We start from the raw sequence: 17,386 nt of genomic DNA, 5'->3' as shown, positions 1-17,386 counted from the left end.
GGTGAGTAAAAAAACTTAGACTATGAGCAAATTAGGAATTAATAGGAATCAAGTGGTGGTGAAAGTTACCTAGTAAGTATTCATTTGGAAGTGCTTTTAAAATGATTGGATTTATGAAAACGTTTTTGAAATCAATTCTTGGTAAAATGGCTCAAATCCTAGAAAAACACTTTATTTCTTCATGCAAACACTTTAAGTGCTTTTGAAATCAAAAAACTATTTTCTCTAAAAACGCATTTTGTTATTTTAAAAGTAGTTTCAAACAACTTAATTTTTTTTTCCCCAACTCACTATAGCAATTTTTTTGGTTATGGCCGAACGCATTCACGTGATTTTATTAGTCTACATAACGAGTTGTATCATGAGCAGACGACAAATTTATATTTTAGAATATATGAGAAATAACTTATAACATATGTGGCACCAAATAATGTCGATTAATTGTGCCTACTTTTGGTAGTTATGATGCGTAGAGAATCACACAAAAAGTTTTGTATCCTTATCTACTAATATTTTTGTGTTGATCTTGTAGTTAGGTTTTAATAGTTAAAGTTTTGACTTAGACACACCAAAATCAATGTAACACCAAAATCAATATAACACTAATAATGTTACTTTTTTCACATTTTTTATACCATATTTGTACCACATCTTCAATAAAATAAGGCCCATTAATACATGTGAATCTCATGGGACGTGATTTTTGATGTAATGGGGACATGTTTTTATCTTCCAATTTAATTTTTTAAAATATATTGCAAATATGAGAATAGTGTGCAATTTATATCCTTGAAATGAAGACATGCATGAGCACATTATTTAGTTTCAAGAAATTGAAAGGTTGAAAATTCAGGCCACAGAGCAAGACAGTAAATTGATAAATAATTAAGTACATAGGGATGTTACTAGATTCTGGTCCCAATTCATATTTTAAAATAAATCAATGATTAATATTAACTTGATTGGGACAAAAAGATTCTTGGATAGTGATGTGGATGGTTCATTTTTAGTACTACATGAGTTTTTTTCTTGTTTTTTGTTTTTTTTCCTAATTTTCCTTTTAAAATTGAGTTTGATTAATTTCTATTTCTTTTCATCTTCCATAAACTTTTGAATATATAGCAATATTTTACCACAAGGGTAATAAGTACGGGTATGACATAGATGAAAAATTAAGTACGGGTATGACATACATGAAAAAATAAGTACAGGATAATCTGATAAGAATTTTTTTTCATACTTATTCATTCTCATTTCTAAACCAAGTAATTAATCATGTTGTGAGGGAAGAGTGATTTGAGTTAAGCAACACAATTGGCCACAAATATGGAACTCCACACAAATATACAACGTCCTCAAAATTCATGAGAATTGAAATTGAGACCTCTTACACATACAAAGTGAACCACTAAATCTGTTGCGGTTCTAACTTAAAAATGTCGTCATTTTAATAAATAACACACTCATAAATTTTAGGATCGGAATAACCTCATAATGTACTTTGACTATCGAAACTATTTATATTCTTTTATCCTCATTTAACGATCATCTATAAAAAATCATGGTTCACCAAGTTGTCATACTATTTCCTATAAATAGGAATGCAAAGATTCGAACTTCATGTCCCATACGTTCTTCAGTCCGTGTTCTTTACAGGTGTCCAAAGGCACTGTTCACAGTCTCAGAGAGAGAGAGAGGAGAGAGGAGAGAGAGAGCCACCAGCACAGCAGCACTAGGTGTAAAGCATTCAGCATCTTTTGATCTTTCTCGTCACTAACCTCCCTCCACGTGCGTCCTCTCATACATTCACAGGTTCGCTTCATTAAAAACCCGACTCAGCCCACCATTTTTCTTTGTTTTCCTCTCCATTTTATATAATCCCAAATTTTTTGTTTGCAACTGCGACATTTCATTGGGTTGTTGGGTTTAAGTCTTTTCCTTCTTATCTGAATTGGGTTCCCGTTGTTCTTATCCAATTGGGGCTTTATATGCAGGTCTCGCCGATTAAATTCCCTCTCTGTACGGAGAAACCGCCAGAGTTGTTTAATATTTTTTGAGTTGGGTTTGGTTACAATTTCAAAAAGTTACTGAATTTTAACTGCCATTGATGGATATCTCTCTGGAGATCGTGAATGTAGCGTTTTTCGTAGTGTTATTGACGTGGGTTTTGCTTGATATTACGAGGGGAAGAAGAAATGGTAGCCAAACAGGTTTGAGATATAGAGCAGAAGATAGAGGGTGTAAATTTTCTGATTTGGTCACCTTTTCTGCAAATGCTTTAATCTCAAGTTTTTACCTTGGTTTTGGGATTTATGAGTATTGGGGTGGTAGAATTGTAAGCTGTAAATCCATCTTCTCAGGCATGACTTGGGTTTTAGCCACAGTAATTACAGTTTACTCAATGAATTACAGAACTCACAGTGAAGCAAAAAGGTGGCCTTGGGTCCTCAGTTTCTGGTGGATCTTTTCCTGCATTTTTTACTCACTTTCTGTGTGCTTTTACCTCGTTGCTCACTTCCAATCCTACAATTTCCCACATATTTTCCCAAAGGCTAATTTGGTCGATTTCGCTTCGTTTCCTTTGTCAATGCTGCTTTGTTTTTGTGCTTTTAATTGTGTTCAGAAAAGCAATGACCTTAAACACCCATTGCTTGAGAAGGAAGATGAAATTCCCTCCCGAGAGAGTGATACTTATACCAATGCTGGAATTTGGAGTAAGGTTACATTTCAATGGCTGAACCCGCTTTTCAAACGAGGTCGAATCCAAAAGCTGGAATTGCCTCATATTCCATCTGTTCCTCCCTCCGAAGAAGCAGAATACGCGTCCTGTTTGCTCGATGAATCGCTGAGGAAACAGAAGATGGAGGATTCTTCGTTGCCAAACTCCATAATGCGGGCCGTGCGAATATCATTAGCCGTAAACGGTGTTTTTGCAGGTAAACTCTTTGTTCTTGAATCACTTTTCTTTTCAGTTTCTGTGTTATTCAGTCCTGCAGGCTTTTATGTGTTCTTTTATTAATTTTTATAGGAGTCAATACGGCTGCATCATATATAGGTCCTTTTCTGATTACAAATTTCGTAAATTATTTACTCGAAAAGCAAGACAATTCAAGCATCCAGCATGGACTGATTCTTGCGTTAGTATTTTTCGTTGCTAAGACATTTGAATCATTGAGTCAAAGACAGTGGTATTTTGGTGCTCACGTAATTGGTGTACGAATACGAGCAGCCCTCACTGTGTTGATTTACAAGAAATCTATTTCCATCAAGTATTCCGGTCCAAGCAATGGTAAAATTATTAATTTGATCAATGTGGATGTTGAAAGAATCGGAGACTTCTGCTGGTACATTCATGGCATTTGGTTGCTTCCGCTTCAGGTATTCTTAGCCTTGGCTATCCTTTACAGGAATCTTGGTGCAGCACCCTCTGCTGCTGCACTTCTTTCCACAATTTTGGTCATGGTATGCAACACACCGTTGGCCAATAGGCAAGAAAGGCTTCACTCCAAGATCATGGAAGCCAAGGATTCAAGAATCAAAATAACATCGGAGATTCTGAAGAGCATGAGAGTATTAAAGCTACATTCATGGGAGTCCACATTCTTGAAGAAGCTGCTTCAACTCAGGGAAACAGAGAGGCATTGGCTGAAGAGATACCTTTATACATGCTCAGCAGTGGCCTTTCTCTTCTGGGCTTCACCTACTTTAGTTTCAGTTACCACTTTTGGTGTTTGCATTATGCTCAACACACCGTTAACAGTAGGTACTGTATTGTCCGCTTTAGCTACTTTCAGAATTCTACAAGAGCCTATCTACAACCTGCCAGAGCTCATTTCCATGATTACGCAGACAAAGGTATCGATTGATCGTATCCAAGAATTCATCAAAGAAGATCAAATGAAGCTGATTCCTTGCCATACTTCAAAAACGTCCAATGTCATGATTGTTATTGAGACGGGAGAGTATGAGTGGAAAAGAAGCAATCAAAACTTAAAGAAACCTACAATCAGAATTACAGAGAAAATAAAAATACCGAAGGGATACAAGGTTGCAGTTTGTGGCTGTGTTGGTTCTGGCAAGTCAAGCCTACTATTGAGTATACTTGGTGAGATTCCCAAAATTTCTGGGCCAGGAGCAAAAGTGTATGGAACAAAAGCTTATGTTCCACAAAGTGCTTGGATTCAGACTGGAACGATAAGGGAGAATGTATTATTTGGCAAGGAAATGAATAGGGGTTTTTATGAGGATGTTTTGGAAATTTGTGCTTTGGACCAGGATGTCAAGATGTGGGCAAATAGAGATTTGACTGCAGTGGGGGAGAGAGGGATGAACCTAAGCGGGGGACAAAAGCAAAGAATTCAACTTGCGCGAGCTGTGTATAGCGATTCAGATGTTTATATTTTGGACGATCCTTTCAGTGCTGTTGATGCACATACCGGAACACACCTGTTTAAGGCAAGCCAAATTTCCCATAATTTATTTTTCCTTTGGCTTTCTGATATCGATGAGTTTATGCTTTATGTCGTGAAATGGTTTTAATCAGACGTTGTAATGTTTTGCAGAAATGTCTTTTGCAACACTTGTCTCAGAAGACTGTTATCTATGCTACCAACCAATTAGAATTTTTAGAGGCAGCAGACCTTGTCTTGGTAAGTTTCTGAAATTTTGGCTTTTATACTCAGATAAAACATGATTTATCGAGTCTCTTATCTCTTGCGTTCAATTCAATTGTTGATAGGTAATTAAAGACGGTCAAATTTTTCAGTCTGGAAAATATGAAGATTTAATTGTGGATCCCAACAGTGAACTTGTCAGACAAATGTCTGCACATAAAAAGTCATTTGAACAAGTTAACACATGCCAACAAGATGATTCCTGTAACAGCAGACCTCATCAAGTTAATCTAATAGAGGTTTTAGAAGAAAAGGAGCCTTTTAACAACGGCAACCTTTCAGAAAAAAGTCATGAAGAAGAAGCGGTAACTGGTCGAGTAAAATGGCATGTTTACTCATCATTTGTCACTTCTACTTATAAAGGTGCTCTTGTCCCGGTCATCCTTCTCTGTCAAATCCTCTTCCAGGGACTACAAATGGGCAGCAATTACTGGATTGCTTGGGCAGCGGATAAAGAATCCAGGGTCAGCAAACAACGGTTGATTTGGGTATTTGCTCTGTTGTCTGGTGGGAGTTCCATCTTCATATTGGGAAGGGCAGTTTTTCTGGCAACTATTGCTATTCAGACTTCTCAGCGTCTCTTCCTTGGAATGATTACTTCAGTTTTCCGAGCGCCAATTTCATTTTTCGACTCCACACCTTCTAGTCGAATCCTCAATAGGGTCAGTTTTAAATTTATCTTATGTTTGCAAGTTTAATGGTTCTTACTCATTAAAGTATAAATCAAGTTCTACCACTTAATTCTGATTTCCCTGGCAGTCTTCCACGGATCAAAGCACAGTAGACATGGATATTCCATACAGATTAGCTGGATTAGTATTTGCCCTCATCCAGCTAATAAGCATCATCATCCTTATGTCTCAAGTGGCCTGGCCAGTCTTCATTCTTTTCCTTGTCGTTCTTGCACTCTCTGGCTGGTATCAAGTAAGTAATACTCCGTTTTGAATTTATGTTTTAAATTTTAAACGTTTTGATTATCAGCACCATATTGAACATTGTGCATCACACAATGCATAGAATATTGTGGGGTTATTATTTTATGGAATTTGGAAGTATATGTTTTTTTCCAGCTCATATTCAAGTAACAGGTTATTTTGTTCTCTTTTAATTATTTTGCAGGCTTATTACATTACCACAGCCCGAGAACTCGCCAGGATGGTCGGAATTCGAAAGGCTCCAATTCTCCATCACTTTTCAGAATCAGTAACAGGGGCAGGAACAATTCGGTGTTTCAATCAAGAAGACCGTTTCTTGATAAAAATAATGGCCCTGATTGATGATTATTCCCGTGTAGCCTTTCACAATTATGGCACTATGGAATGGCTATCTGTTCGGACAAACTTTCTGTTCAACCTTGTCTACTTTCTACTACTTATCATCTTGGTGAGCTTGCCTAGGTCTGCCATCGACCCTAGTAAGCACCTCCAATCCCTGATGTTTTATTAAGCATTAGTTAAACTGTTAGTATGTCTTGGAAAGCTTTATCAGGCATTAAAATTCCCACTCTGAACTAATGGACTACTTGCTCTGGTCTCAGGTTTGGCGGGACTGGCAGCTACCTACGGTTTGAACTTAAATGTCCTTCAGGCTTGGGTGATATGGAATATGTGCAATGTAGAAAACAAAATGATATCAGTCGAGCGAATTCTTCAATTCACAGATATACCAAGTGAGGCACCACTAGTGATTGAAGATTGTAGACCTGCGCCTGAATGGCCTATGGCTGGCAGAATTGAACTTGAAAACCTTCATGTGCAATATAATCCAGCTCTCCCAACCATTCTCAGAGGGATCACTTGCACCTTCCCTGAAATGAAGAAAATAGGAATTGTGGGCAGGACAGGGAGTGGAAAATCCACTCTAATCCAAGCTCTCTTCAGAGTAGTAGAACCCTCGGGAGGACGGATTCTTATTGATGGTGTTGATATATCTAAGATAGGTCTGCAGGACTTGAGGTCTAGGTTGGGCATAATTCCACAAGACCCGACATTATTTCAGGGAACCGTGAGGACCAATCTGGATCCCTTGCAACAACATTCTGATCAAGAGTTATGGGAGGTGAGGATCAAAACCTTTTATTTTAGATGGATTATATGGTGGTATTGTTACTTATGCGACTTAATAACTCAGGTTATCAATCATTGTGGACTGGCAGAGATTGTTAGGCAGGACCAAAGGCTTCTTGATGCTCCTGGTATGAAAATCTCGTAATTTACTCAATCATTTAATGGAAGTTGTTCAATTATGTTGTTGTCTCATTTACCGTCTTGTATAGTTCATTTGAAAATGTGGTTTATATTACAGTTGATGAAGATGGAGAAAACTGGAGTGTTGGACAAAGGCAGCTTGTGTGCCTCGCTCGAGTGCTCTTAAAGAAAAAGAAAATTCTTGTGTTGGATGAGGCTACAGCTTCTATCGATACAGCAACAGATATTGTAATCCAGGAGACAATAAGGAAAGAAACGAGTGGATGCACCGTGATCACTGTGGCTCACCGGATTCCTACTATTATTGACAACGACTTGGTTCTAGTTCTTGATGAAGGTAGTGTAAAAATTCTTAAAATAGGGCTTTTTCTTCCAGTAAATATAATAAATATAAAACAACTTCGGAATTTTACGAACAGTGAGAATACTTATGACTGCTATTATAACCTGCTCCCTAGATTTGTCCGAAAAGTGATAGAACATTTCACTTTAGCGTATTATTGAAAAACGTATTATTGCTTAGGTGACATGATCGGAACTGATTGTCTTTTTTAACTGTTTGAATCATACAGGCAAGGTTTTGGAGTATGATTCTCCAGCTCGGTTACTTGAGGATAGTTCTTCGGCATTCTCCAAGTTAGTGGCAGAATTCTTGTGGAGATCTTCCATGAGCAACTACTAAAGCAATCCATGATCATAACGATTTGGTAGATAATGTGCATGAGCCTTAATGATTCCAATCTCTGAAATGATTGGCGGCATAATCCGTCTGCACAGGCCTATGTTTTATCATGCTAATCCATGCAAGGGCACATGCCAGGTTGTATCAGAAGAAAAATGCTTCCTTCGGTTGAGTATAGAAAATATGGATGCCATTGAGGCTCGGGAAGTAGAGGCGCATCTCTGTAACTCCCGAATGATGCAGTTGGTTCAACTTATCGTTCTCACTACCCAAATGTTGAAGTGAATGGATGAAGGATGAGGTTCTGCAACTGAAAGCACAGTACTGATGGTAGTTGAAACTCCGGAAGAACCTGCTGCTGGGACGGCAAAGTTTTGGTTGGAATCCCCAACCCGAGTTGAAGTTCGGTGCCAGCCTAATGAAATATTTGAATTTGACAGTCAATTTATTATTTGAATTTCAAATGTGCAATATTGTATAAGTCTTCCTGTTTGATCAAGAGCTTAGATCTCAATCCTAAAGCAGGAGCAAAAACACTACTAGAATTATGCTTATTGGATACCATTTTTTTCACACCATTTGCGATTGGTGGCCATAGATATAAAGCACTCGACCTTACTATCTTTTGGTGTCTTTAGAGTGGGATGCCGCTGATATCAGTGGCCTTTAAAATTGAGACACCAATGATTGGTGTCTATTAAATAAATTTATTTTTTAAAATTACTTTTCTTCTGCATTTTTATTTTATTATTTATTTTGTAGGCACCGAAGCGGTGCTGGTTATTTGTTTTTTTGGATACCCACTGAAATGAGTGAGAAAAGTCACGAAGTGGAGTCCATATTATAAGAATTTCTTGTGGTTTTAAAGGTGGACGAAACTAAAATGGTTATCCTCTCTTTCCCCTTTCACAAATGTCTCTCCTCTCTCTCCTCCTTCCCCCTTCACTCTCTCTACTTCCCGCATCCTTTCTCTCCCTTTTTCTTACAGGCAACAGACCATCAAAATATACCTCCATAATCCTCTTCCCATCCTCTTTCCGATCCTCAAGTTAGTTTCTACAAATTCGTAGCCAAATTTCTTCAATTTCAGATCTAAGAAGCTTATGATTTTGTTCGGGTTTTGTGTGTTTTTCAGGCATAGGAGTGGCGTACTTGATGGCCAAGAGCGGATTAGCAATGGCGTCGATGAGTGTGATGAGGCCGGAGTTGGTGATGAAGACGATCGTGCCGGTGGTTATGGCGGGATTATTGGGTATTTTCGCATTTTCAAACTCGATTTTACACTGCTTTAATTTTTAGTATTTTTTTGGTCCGTGAACATCACTGAAAATATGTTTCGATATCATATCTCTTGGAAAGGATTTGGCCTTACTCTTGTATTCATTGGCATCTGCTGAAGTTGATGACGTCAAAAGCATAGAGAATAGGTTACCACTAGTTGCTGAAAGCTTAGATTTCAGAGGCCTTTATTTATTCAATTTAATAAACTGTGATGCTTTAATTAGAGATTGTTTTTGCTGAACAATTTTTGTGTGCATGCTATAAAAACTGTATCAATTGGCAGCAGTGGCATTTCGACACATCATCTTTATCTAATGATTGCCCGCCTAAAAGGATGATATACGTTGAAATCATTGCATTGTTTTTTCTTGAATTTATAATGTTGATTTCTTGTTTGAGTTTCAGAATGTGATTGACCTATCAAGAAGAGAAACCGTGGTGCGCCTCATTGGTAAGGAATTTCGGCTTCGTAGAATTAAGACCTACTAAATACAAAGTTATTCATTTTATTCGGTCTCGGTTGTAGTTAGGGCTGGGTTCGGTTTTTTCTTAAAACCGAAACCGAACCGAAATTTCAGTTCGGTTCGGTTCATTTTTTTTTCGGTTTTTCTCGGTTCGGTTTTTTTTCGGTTCGGTTTTTTTCGGTTCGGTTTCGGTTTTTTTCGGTTTTTTTTTTTTTTTTTTCTGTTTTTTTCCTCCAAAATTGAAAAAAAAATGGAAATATGAAAGTTCACATTCAAAGTCACTTCTTCATAGTCATGATGCCATTCTCAAAAGAAAACCCTACAAATATCATCAAACTGAAAATTCCGACAAACACAGTTATGGAAAAAAGTTCTTCAAAGAGAAACTCTTGTTACAAAATCCCATAAACAAGCAATCAAAATCGATAGGAAAATCAAATAACAGAATCTGTGAGCCTTCAAAACCTCAAAAATTTAGGAATTGAATGTCATGAGTACCTGCTGGCAATACAGGCGAGTTAACGATTGTACTTGCAGCAGTCAACATTGGCATCTTGGTGATAAAGATCACCTGAAAAAAACATAAAATTAGGACATAAACATTCATAGCAGCATACGATTTGGAATTTGGCAAATTCAAGAATATAACGCAAATGGGTGCTCGGAAATTGGGATTTCGAATGTACCTGTCCATTGTGAACATCACTCGTGGGCACATACAAGCAAGGCATGGCTCTGTTTCCTCCATACACAAAAACCCCTTTATTCCACACCTTCCCAAAGACTTGCTTCAACATTTTCCCTTTCCACTCACACACAAGACACCTTGATGTAGAGTGGTCCTACTCGTACCTAATCAGCTGAAAACAAAAATCAAACAACAGTAAAGAACGACACTTTGAACACCTCACTTCTCTGAAGCATTTCATCGAATAGGTGACGGGCAAAACAAAAAAGAAATAGAAACGGAAGCGATTCTGCTTCCAAATTCGTTCCCTTTTGTGTGAAGCTAATGGAGCCCTAGAAACTGAGGTCCTTAGGTTCAAAGAAAAACGTAGCTAAATTACGATTTTACCCAATCACAGAGACAAAGACACAGCTGAAAGAGAAGTGGAAACAAAACCCATTACTGGAAATTGCGAAACAATTCATACAAGTATTATTCTTCATCAGAATCTTCAAGTTTTTAGAAACCATGAGCATTTCATCGAACATGTAAGGTGCGAAATACCCAATTTCTAACAAAAATATGAGAGAGAGAGAGAGAGAGAGAGAGAGAGAGACCTGTAGATGGGAGAAAGGAGCCCCCTTCGGCGTGTGGAAAGGAACGGCGTCGTACCGGGAGATTTTCAGCGGGAGAATAATAATCGTACAAACTATGTCCCCGGCGGTGGAAAGGCTCGAAGAAACGGAAGAAAAGAGGGCAGCGGCACACTTCTGGTTTCGTGCCTTTAGTGATAAAACTGATAACAAAATTAAAGCCACCATACATACGCCCAAAAAATAAAAGAAGGGTTTTGTAAATTGACCTGTAATCGGAAGGAGAGGAGGAAGAGTAAGAATCCGAGGAAGACGACGAGGACGAGTCCGAGGAGTACTCAGACAACGATGAGGACGAGGCCACCATGTCTCAGAGAGAGAGGGAGGGAACGAGAGTCTAGAGAGAAGAGGCAGGCCAGGGGAATGAAAAATAAAGAGGAGGAGGGTTAGGGTTACAACAACTTAAAAAATTAAAAATAATCTCACAAATCCTGGAGGCATGAGGGTTCGAACCCATGCCTCCATGCTTGTAAAGTTTCACTGAAACCAACTTGGCAACAGGTTCTGTTTTGTTATGATTGTATGACTAAACTATTTATAAATATTCAAAAAAATTATATATATATCGGTTCGGTTCGGTTTCCGAGCCTCAAAAACCGAAACCGAACTGGTCAGATTCGGTTCGGTTCGGTTTGACAATTTCGGTTCGGTTTTTTTCGGCCTCGGTCCGGTTCGGTTGTCGGTTTTTTTCGGTTTTCGGTTTTTTGAACCCACCCCTAGTTGTAGTTTGGTGTTGTGAACTCTTTTTGTACATTTGCAGGTGGAATGAAGGTGGAAGCTGACAGAGACGAGTCTTCCACATATGCTGTCATGCTTGCTTCAGATGTTCCACAGAGATGTAAGCTCTTGGTCTGTTTTCAATATATTGTTCTTAGTTCATTGTGTTTTATTTTTACCATGTTTTGTAAAAGATTTATTTTTCAATTCAGAAAAAAATTGTGGGACTATCAGGAAGGGAATGTGGTTAAGTGAGCTTCATTGCATGACGAACTTAGGTCCGACGCCTGCAGTGGGAGGATGGAATTCTGAAGAAGGCTTAGCTGTAACTTGTAAGTTATGTAGGATTTGTTGTGAATAGCTGAAATTCAGTAAGTGAAAAGTTAACTATGATCCTTTTTGTGAATTTTACTTGATGTATATACTAGAAATGCCATAGGGAAGGCATAGAACCAATTGGGTGGATTTTGTTAGTTACCAGTTTGCTGTTGGTGGATGTGCATAGGTGCATAGGTACATAGGTGTTATAAAATGTAACGTGATCACCCTTGGGTACTTGGTTGTGTTGGACAACATCGTTGAATGTAATATGCTTTCTTATGTAGCACAAACCTTGTTATTGATAAATCTGTTGGCTATAAAGTGTGGTTGGTAGGAAATGTGAATCCTTTTGCAAATTTAAATTTCATGTGAATTTTATATTAAGAAGCTGAGTTTTAATATAGTCTAGAGCTATTACTAAAATGCATGTAATACAATTCGAACCTACTGGCCATTTGGAATGTTGTAGATTCACACCAACTTTGGTGCCTATACTTTAAAAGCCACTGATCCTAATATAGACACATAGGATTGGTGTGTGTATGAGTATGAAGGGCACCAATGTTAGTCTCAAATCTAGCCACTAAAAAGAGGGACAATGAGATATTTTGAATTTTAGAAATAATTATAAAATATAAAAAAAGTTGTACGATTCACATACTCACCAATTCAATATTGGTAGCCATTGTTACAATACAGTCCTCTACATAGGACATGTTCTCTAGTTTAGTGGCTGCTTGGTGGCCATTGAGGTTTGCCACCAATAAGAGTGTCCACACTTGACAATAGACACTAATGAAAAGGGTGGATTTTAGTCAAATTTCCAGTAGTGAAACTTGGCTCAAGTGACGAACATTGACCAAGAAGGAACTATAAAACCATCCTCTCCAACTCCCCACAACCTCAAAAAGCTTAAAGGAGCATATGGTCCTCTGGTTCTTTTGTACCCCAACAATGTCAATGAGGTTGCGACCGAGGAAAGATCTCAGCAGCTGAAGAAATCACTCTGGAAACCTTAACCCGGTCCAACCTCTTGCCGGAAGAATAAAAGATAACATATTTATTGATTGCAATGACGAGGGTGCTGTTTACCTGGAAGCTCAAGTCAACTCCCTTCTCTCATCATTCCTTAATCAACCCGAATTTGATTTTCCAGAATTGTTCCTTCCAATTGAGATTGGAACCTCTGAAGCAGAAACTGGGCCTCTTCTACTTGTTAAACCAGTTTCTTTGAGTGTGGTCGATTGGCCATAGACGTGTGCTTCGCACACAAGCTTGCTGATGCATCAAAGCTTGGTCTGTCACATCTCTTGGTATTGGTGACACTGTGGTACCGGACTTCAGCAATGCAGCAACCAAGTCCCGCCTAGAGATTTCTCAGTGCTGAGGCCCTCCGTGGAAAGATGAAGGTAGAAAAGTGTGTCACAAAGAGATTTCATTTTATTATTACTTAGGGTGTTCAAAGGTGTCAATGGTGTTACAATCCATGAACGTACGCGAAGCGATTGTACCATCGATAGGAACATCAGTTGGGAACCTTGTGGGGCACTACACTGCAATGGCGGACAAGAGTAGGATAGAGTTATTGGTTTCTCAAATAAGGCGATGATCAAGTTTAATAAAAACCATCCCAAGAGATTGAAAGGGGAATATATGTTCAAAGTCATTTGCGAGTATTACAAAGAGATTATGAGAAGAGATGACATGAACTTCTTCATCTGCACAAGTGTATGCAACTTTGGAATATTTGAGATTGGTTTCGGGTGGGGGGAAAGCCAATTTGTGGGAGCTTCCCAGCTGGTGCCCTCAAGAATTAATGTTGCTACTTTGATGGACACCAGAAAGTGTGATGGGGTAGATGCACGGCTAAGTTTAGTGAGGAAGACATAGCTTTATTGAACGTGACTCGGAACTTCTCGCATTTGCTTCTTTGAATCCAAGCGTATTTGAATCTGTAACAAGGAGCTCCTCTTTAATTTTTGAGGATATCGTTTGTGTTTCTTTTTTGTTTTTCTAAAGGGTAATGCTAGGGAGACTCAATTTGTAGACTAAATTTTGAAACTTAAAGGACATGGAAGTTGATGATTGGTTTATTGCTTAAGCGTTGATAAACGTGCTCATTTCTATTAGTGACACATCATTTAGTTTACAAATTTAGTCTCCCTAGCATTACCCTTTTCTAAAATAATAAAATTGTTCCTGCATGTTTGGTTCATAATTAATATGGTACCATTTCTTGTGCCCTTGCAACTATGTGTTGTGCAGTGTCATTTTACTTGCATACAGTTTCTTTTTACTCCGGCCGAGGTTTTTTTGTTCTTTAAATGCAAGAGTTGAATGGTAATTAAGGGAGAGTTTTCTTTAATTCGATTCATAATCATATTTTAATCTAATCTACCTAAGGAGGGAGTTTCGAATTTGGGGGCGGATGGATAGTAGATTGCTATAACTAACTTGATTACACGCATATTTGCCAATTAAAAGGAGAGTTCGTAGAATTTACATCACATGTTGCAATCTAACAGACCCAATTCACAATCTTTGCATGCATTAACAAACCCCACTTCAAAAGGCTTATTTTGTGAGGTTTTTGTGCTTGTGCTTAATTTTCAGCACCATTCCTTGTCTTTATAAGGAATCAAAGTGGGGTAGGCTGAACAATTCTTCAAATTGGGTTGAAAGTTTAACCTATTTTCACTAAGGGGAGGGACAAAATGACACCACCTATAGAGATTAGTATTATTGCTAGAGAAAACATCAAACCCTCCTCGCCAACTCCCAATCACTTGAAAACCTTCAAGCTTTCAGTTTTGGATCAAATGGTTCCACCCATATACATTCCAATCCTGCTTTTTTATCCCACAAGTGATCATCAGAGAGTCCAGCAGCTAAAGAAATCGCTATCCGAAACTCTAACTCGCTTCTACCCTTTTGCCGGGACAATCAAAGACAACGCCTTTATCGAATGCAACGATGATGGGGCATGCTTCATCGAAGCTCGAGTGAGCTGCCTACTCTCACACATCCTCAACGAACCCGATCATCAAGTACTGAAACAGTTTCTGCCCATTAATTTTGAGTCCTCAGAAGCCGGCAAGGGATGTGTGCTGCTTGTTCAAGCCAACTACTTCAAGGGTGGTGGAATCGCTGTAGGACTATGCCTTTCCCACAAGATAGCTGATGCAGCCACGTTGAGCACATTCATCAGAAGCTGGGCGGCCAGCGCTTCTGGTGCTGATCAGAGAGTGGTGAATCCTTTGTTCGATTCAGTGCCAATGGCCCCACCAAAAGACATCTCAGTGGACCCACCATCTGTTGAGATGAAAGTGTACAAGTCTGTGACAAAGAGGTTTGTATTTCATGGCTCAAAGATTGCTGCCCTAAAAGCCAAGGTTGCTAATAATTTTGTTGAAAACCCTACAAGGGTGGAAGCTTTAGCTGCCCTGATTTGGAAATGTGCAAGGAAGGCCTCAAGGGTTACTTTAGGGTTTTCATCCAGGCCATCAGCATTTTACCAAAACGTGAACATTAGAAACAAAATTGTCCCTCCTGTGCCTAATGGGTCTGTTGGGAACTTTGTGGGGTCCTTCATTGCAAGGTCAGAAGAGGCTGCTGAGACAGATTTGCATGGATTGGTAGCTGAACTGAGGAAAGGGATTGAACAATTTACCAGTAAGGCCAAAAGGGTTCCACTGAGTGAGGACATCTCGGTAATTTCAGAGCCTCAGATGGCGGCTATAGGGTTGTTAAGTAGGGATGACATGGACTTTTATGTATGCACCAGTTGGTGTAGGTTTGAATTGTATGAGGCTGCAGATTTTGGGTGGGGGAAGCCAATGTGGGTGAGCTCCGCAGTTCCCACATGCAATAACATGGTGATTTTGGTGGATGCAGAAGGTGGTGATGGAATAGAGTGTTGGATAAGATTGAACGAAGACGAAATGAAAGTGTTTGAGTGTGATCAAGAGCTTCTCTCGTATGCTGCTTTCAATCCAAGCGTCTGGAAAACTGGTTAACCAAACTCATCATACCTGGGGAAAAAACTTGTTTTTAAGCCTTATTTGTGGGACAATTCACCTTGACAAAAACACAATAGCAGACTGAAGCACCCCTTTATTCTTTTGAATAGTTTATATTTTTCCAATTGCAAGACAATGTTCCTAATCATTTGCTGATGCTTAACCTACTGAGGTAATGCCTCACTTAAAATTCACAAAGTTAAACTCACTAACATTGTTATGGGACATTATTGACTCATCAATGTTTTTACTTGTGTATTTATTAATGTAATAATTTAAGTAAATTAATAATATCATGTAACTATATTACTTTCACACACCAAATATCTCCTGCATTTATGATCCTAGCATCCAATATTTGACGTTTCAAAATCATGATGTGTGCTGGAGGGCCACTGCCTCAATAATCCTACCTACCTCGGCAGAAAGATAAGAACCCTATCAGTATAAATTGCAACAAAGTTAAGGCCACTGCAATTTCAATGTAAGCTCTGCGAATTCAATTAGAATTTGTCTTTGTAAATTAACCGGCTTCACCAAATATGGTTGCTAAGACCACAGTGCAACCCCAAGTTGAAATAATTTCCATGGAAAGCATCCAGCCTTCCATTTCGATTCCACCAGACCAGATCATAACGCCTGCAGTCTCTCATCTCGACCAATTCCAAAGTCCCACTTATTTGCCACTTCTTTACTTCTAAAATTATTTTTTCCACTTATTTGCCATCCGTTTGCCGGTCGGACTGGAGGTTCCGTCTCCGTTTACTGTAGTGACGAGGGAGTCACATTGGTACTGATAACAGAAATGAAGAGTTGCAGAGAATGAACCAAAGTTGCAGAGAAAGCAAGAAGAAGAACAATTCTTAGAGAGAGAAAGAAGAGAGAAGGAAGAGAATTCTTAATTGTATTTTCTAACAACTACTAACAGTACTAACTGCTACTAACAGTTTTCCTATCAGCCTACATCATTAATCATCCCCCTCAATCTCAACTGGGTTTCCCAGCTTGAGATTGAAGCAATGCTTAATAAAAGTAGGACTGTGAAGACCTTTAGTAAGCACATCAGCTGTTTGTTCATCAGTTGGAACATATGCAACATCCAAATCTCCTTGTTGTACTCTTTCGTGAACAAAGTGATAATCTGTGTAAAGATGCTTAATTCTGGAATGGAACACTGCACCAAATTGTTATTTCCGAGCTGATAACAATGGACAATCTTTAAGTTTTGTAGTGTGTCAAATCTGTGGAAAGAAGGGTCACATTGCCCTTGAATGCTATCACAAGAACAATTTCTCATACCAAGGTAATCCACCACCACCTTCCCTCACTGCTTTGTCTGCACAAACCTAGCTCTGATACCATGATAACAGAAATGAAGAGTTGCAGAGAATGAACCAATGTTGCAGAGAAAGCAAGAAAGAAGAACAATTCTTAGAAAGAGAAAGAAGAGAGAAGGAAGAGAATTCTCAATTGTATTTTCTGTATTGTATTTCCATCATTTGTTGCTTACACTCTTAAGCAATCTGTTTTTAACAGAACCAACTACCTAACAACCTTTCTGTTAACCGTTTTAGCAACTACTAACAGTTTTCCTATCAGCCCACATCATTCATCAGGTACAAGCAAGAATCAAATGTAACCTAACCCAAGTTCTTGGTGCTCCTACAGATGAAATTCTGGACCTTTAATTTACCTGTGGATG

At 38.7% G+C, this 17,386-nt stretch overlaps 2 protein-coding genes and 1 pseudogene across 6 annotated transcripts; all 3 read left to right on the top strand.

Moving 5' to 3' along the window:
- Positions 1-1,610: 1,610 nt before the first annotated feature.
- Positions 1,611-11,465, top strand: LOC125471428 (putative ABC transporter C family member 15). Of its 5 annotated transcripts, none has more exons than XR_007253619.1 (15): positions 1,611-1,812; positions 1,995-2,936; positions 3,029-4,455; positions 4,563-4,649; positions 4,739-5,335; positions 5,433-5,597; positions 5,793-6,087; positions 6,211-6,731; positions 6,804-6,867; positions 6,978-7,217; positions 7,453-7,964; positions 8,325-8,430; positions 8,698-8,814; positions 9,249-9,294; positions 11,388-11,465. XR_007253619.1 is itself a non-coding variant. In XM_048571762.1 (11 exons), exons 2-11 carry the CDS (start codon positions 2,108-2,110, stop codon positions 7,560-7,562), a joined length of 4,335 nt encoding a protein of 1,444 aa, XP_048427719.1. In that variant the 5' UTR covers positions 1,611-1,812; positions 1,995-2,107; the 3' UTR covers positions 7,563-8,185. The 5 variants fall into 5 exon arrangements, 2 of the variants coding, with proteins under 2 accessions (XP_048427719.1, XP_048427720.1); XR_007253618.1 differs by having other exon boundaries at positions 8,325-8,448; XR_007253617.1 differs by lacking the exon at positions 8,325-8,430.
- LOC125471389 lies at positions 10,916-13,682 on the top strand (annotated as a pseudogene).
- A 697-nt stretch (positions 13,683-14,379) lies between these two features.
- On the top strand, positions 14,380-15,681 carry LOC125471388 (BAHD acyltransferase At5g47980-like). The gene has a single exon (XM_048571713.1). The coding sequence runs from the start codon at positions 14,380-14,382 to the stop codon at positions 15,679-15,681; it is 1,302 nt and encodes a 433-aa protein (XP_048427670.1).
- The last annotated feature ends 1,705 nt before the right edge of the window (positions 15,682-17,386 follow it).

Source organism: the organism of the source record quoted next, unplaced genomic scaffold (genome assembly GCF_019419815.1).
Source record: "Pyrus x bretschneideri cultivar Hongxiangsu unplaced genomic scaffold, Pyrus_bretschneideri_v1 Contig6, whole genome shotgun sequence".
Lineage (NCBI taxonomy): Eukaryota > Viridiplantae > Streptophyta > Magnoliopsida > Rosales > Rosaceae > Pyrus > Pyrus x bretschneideri.
Note: the sequence above shows the minus strand (reverse complement) of the source record. Positions and strands in the feature narration are given on the sequence as shown.

What these genes read in the sequence shown, in the direction of transcription:
- LOC125471428 (XM_048571762.1), top strand. Translation starts at nt 2,108, where the DNA reads ATGGATATCTCTCTGGAGATCGTGAATGTAGCGTTTTTCGTAGTGTTA. An exon ending in CTAGTCGAATCCTCAATAGG is followed by an intron (nt 5,336 to 5,432) that starts GTCAGTTTTAAA and finishes TTTCCCTGGCAG; the next exon opens with TCTTCCACGGATCAAAGCAC. An exon ending in TAGGTCTGCCATCGACCCTA is followed by an intron (nt 6,088 to 6,210) that starts GTAAGCACCTCC and finishes CTCTGGTCTCAG; the next exon opens with GTTTGGCGGGACTGGCAGCT.
- LOC125471388 (XM_048571713.1), top strand. Translation starts at nt 14,380, where the DNA reads ATGACACCACCTATAGAGATTAGTATTATTGCTAGAGAAAACATCAAA.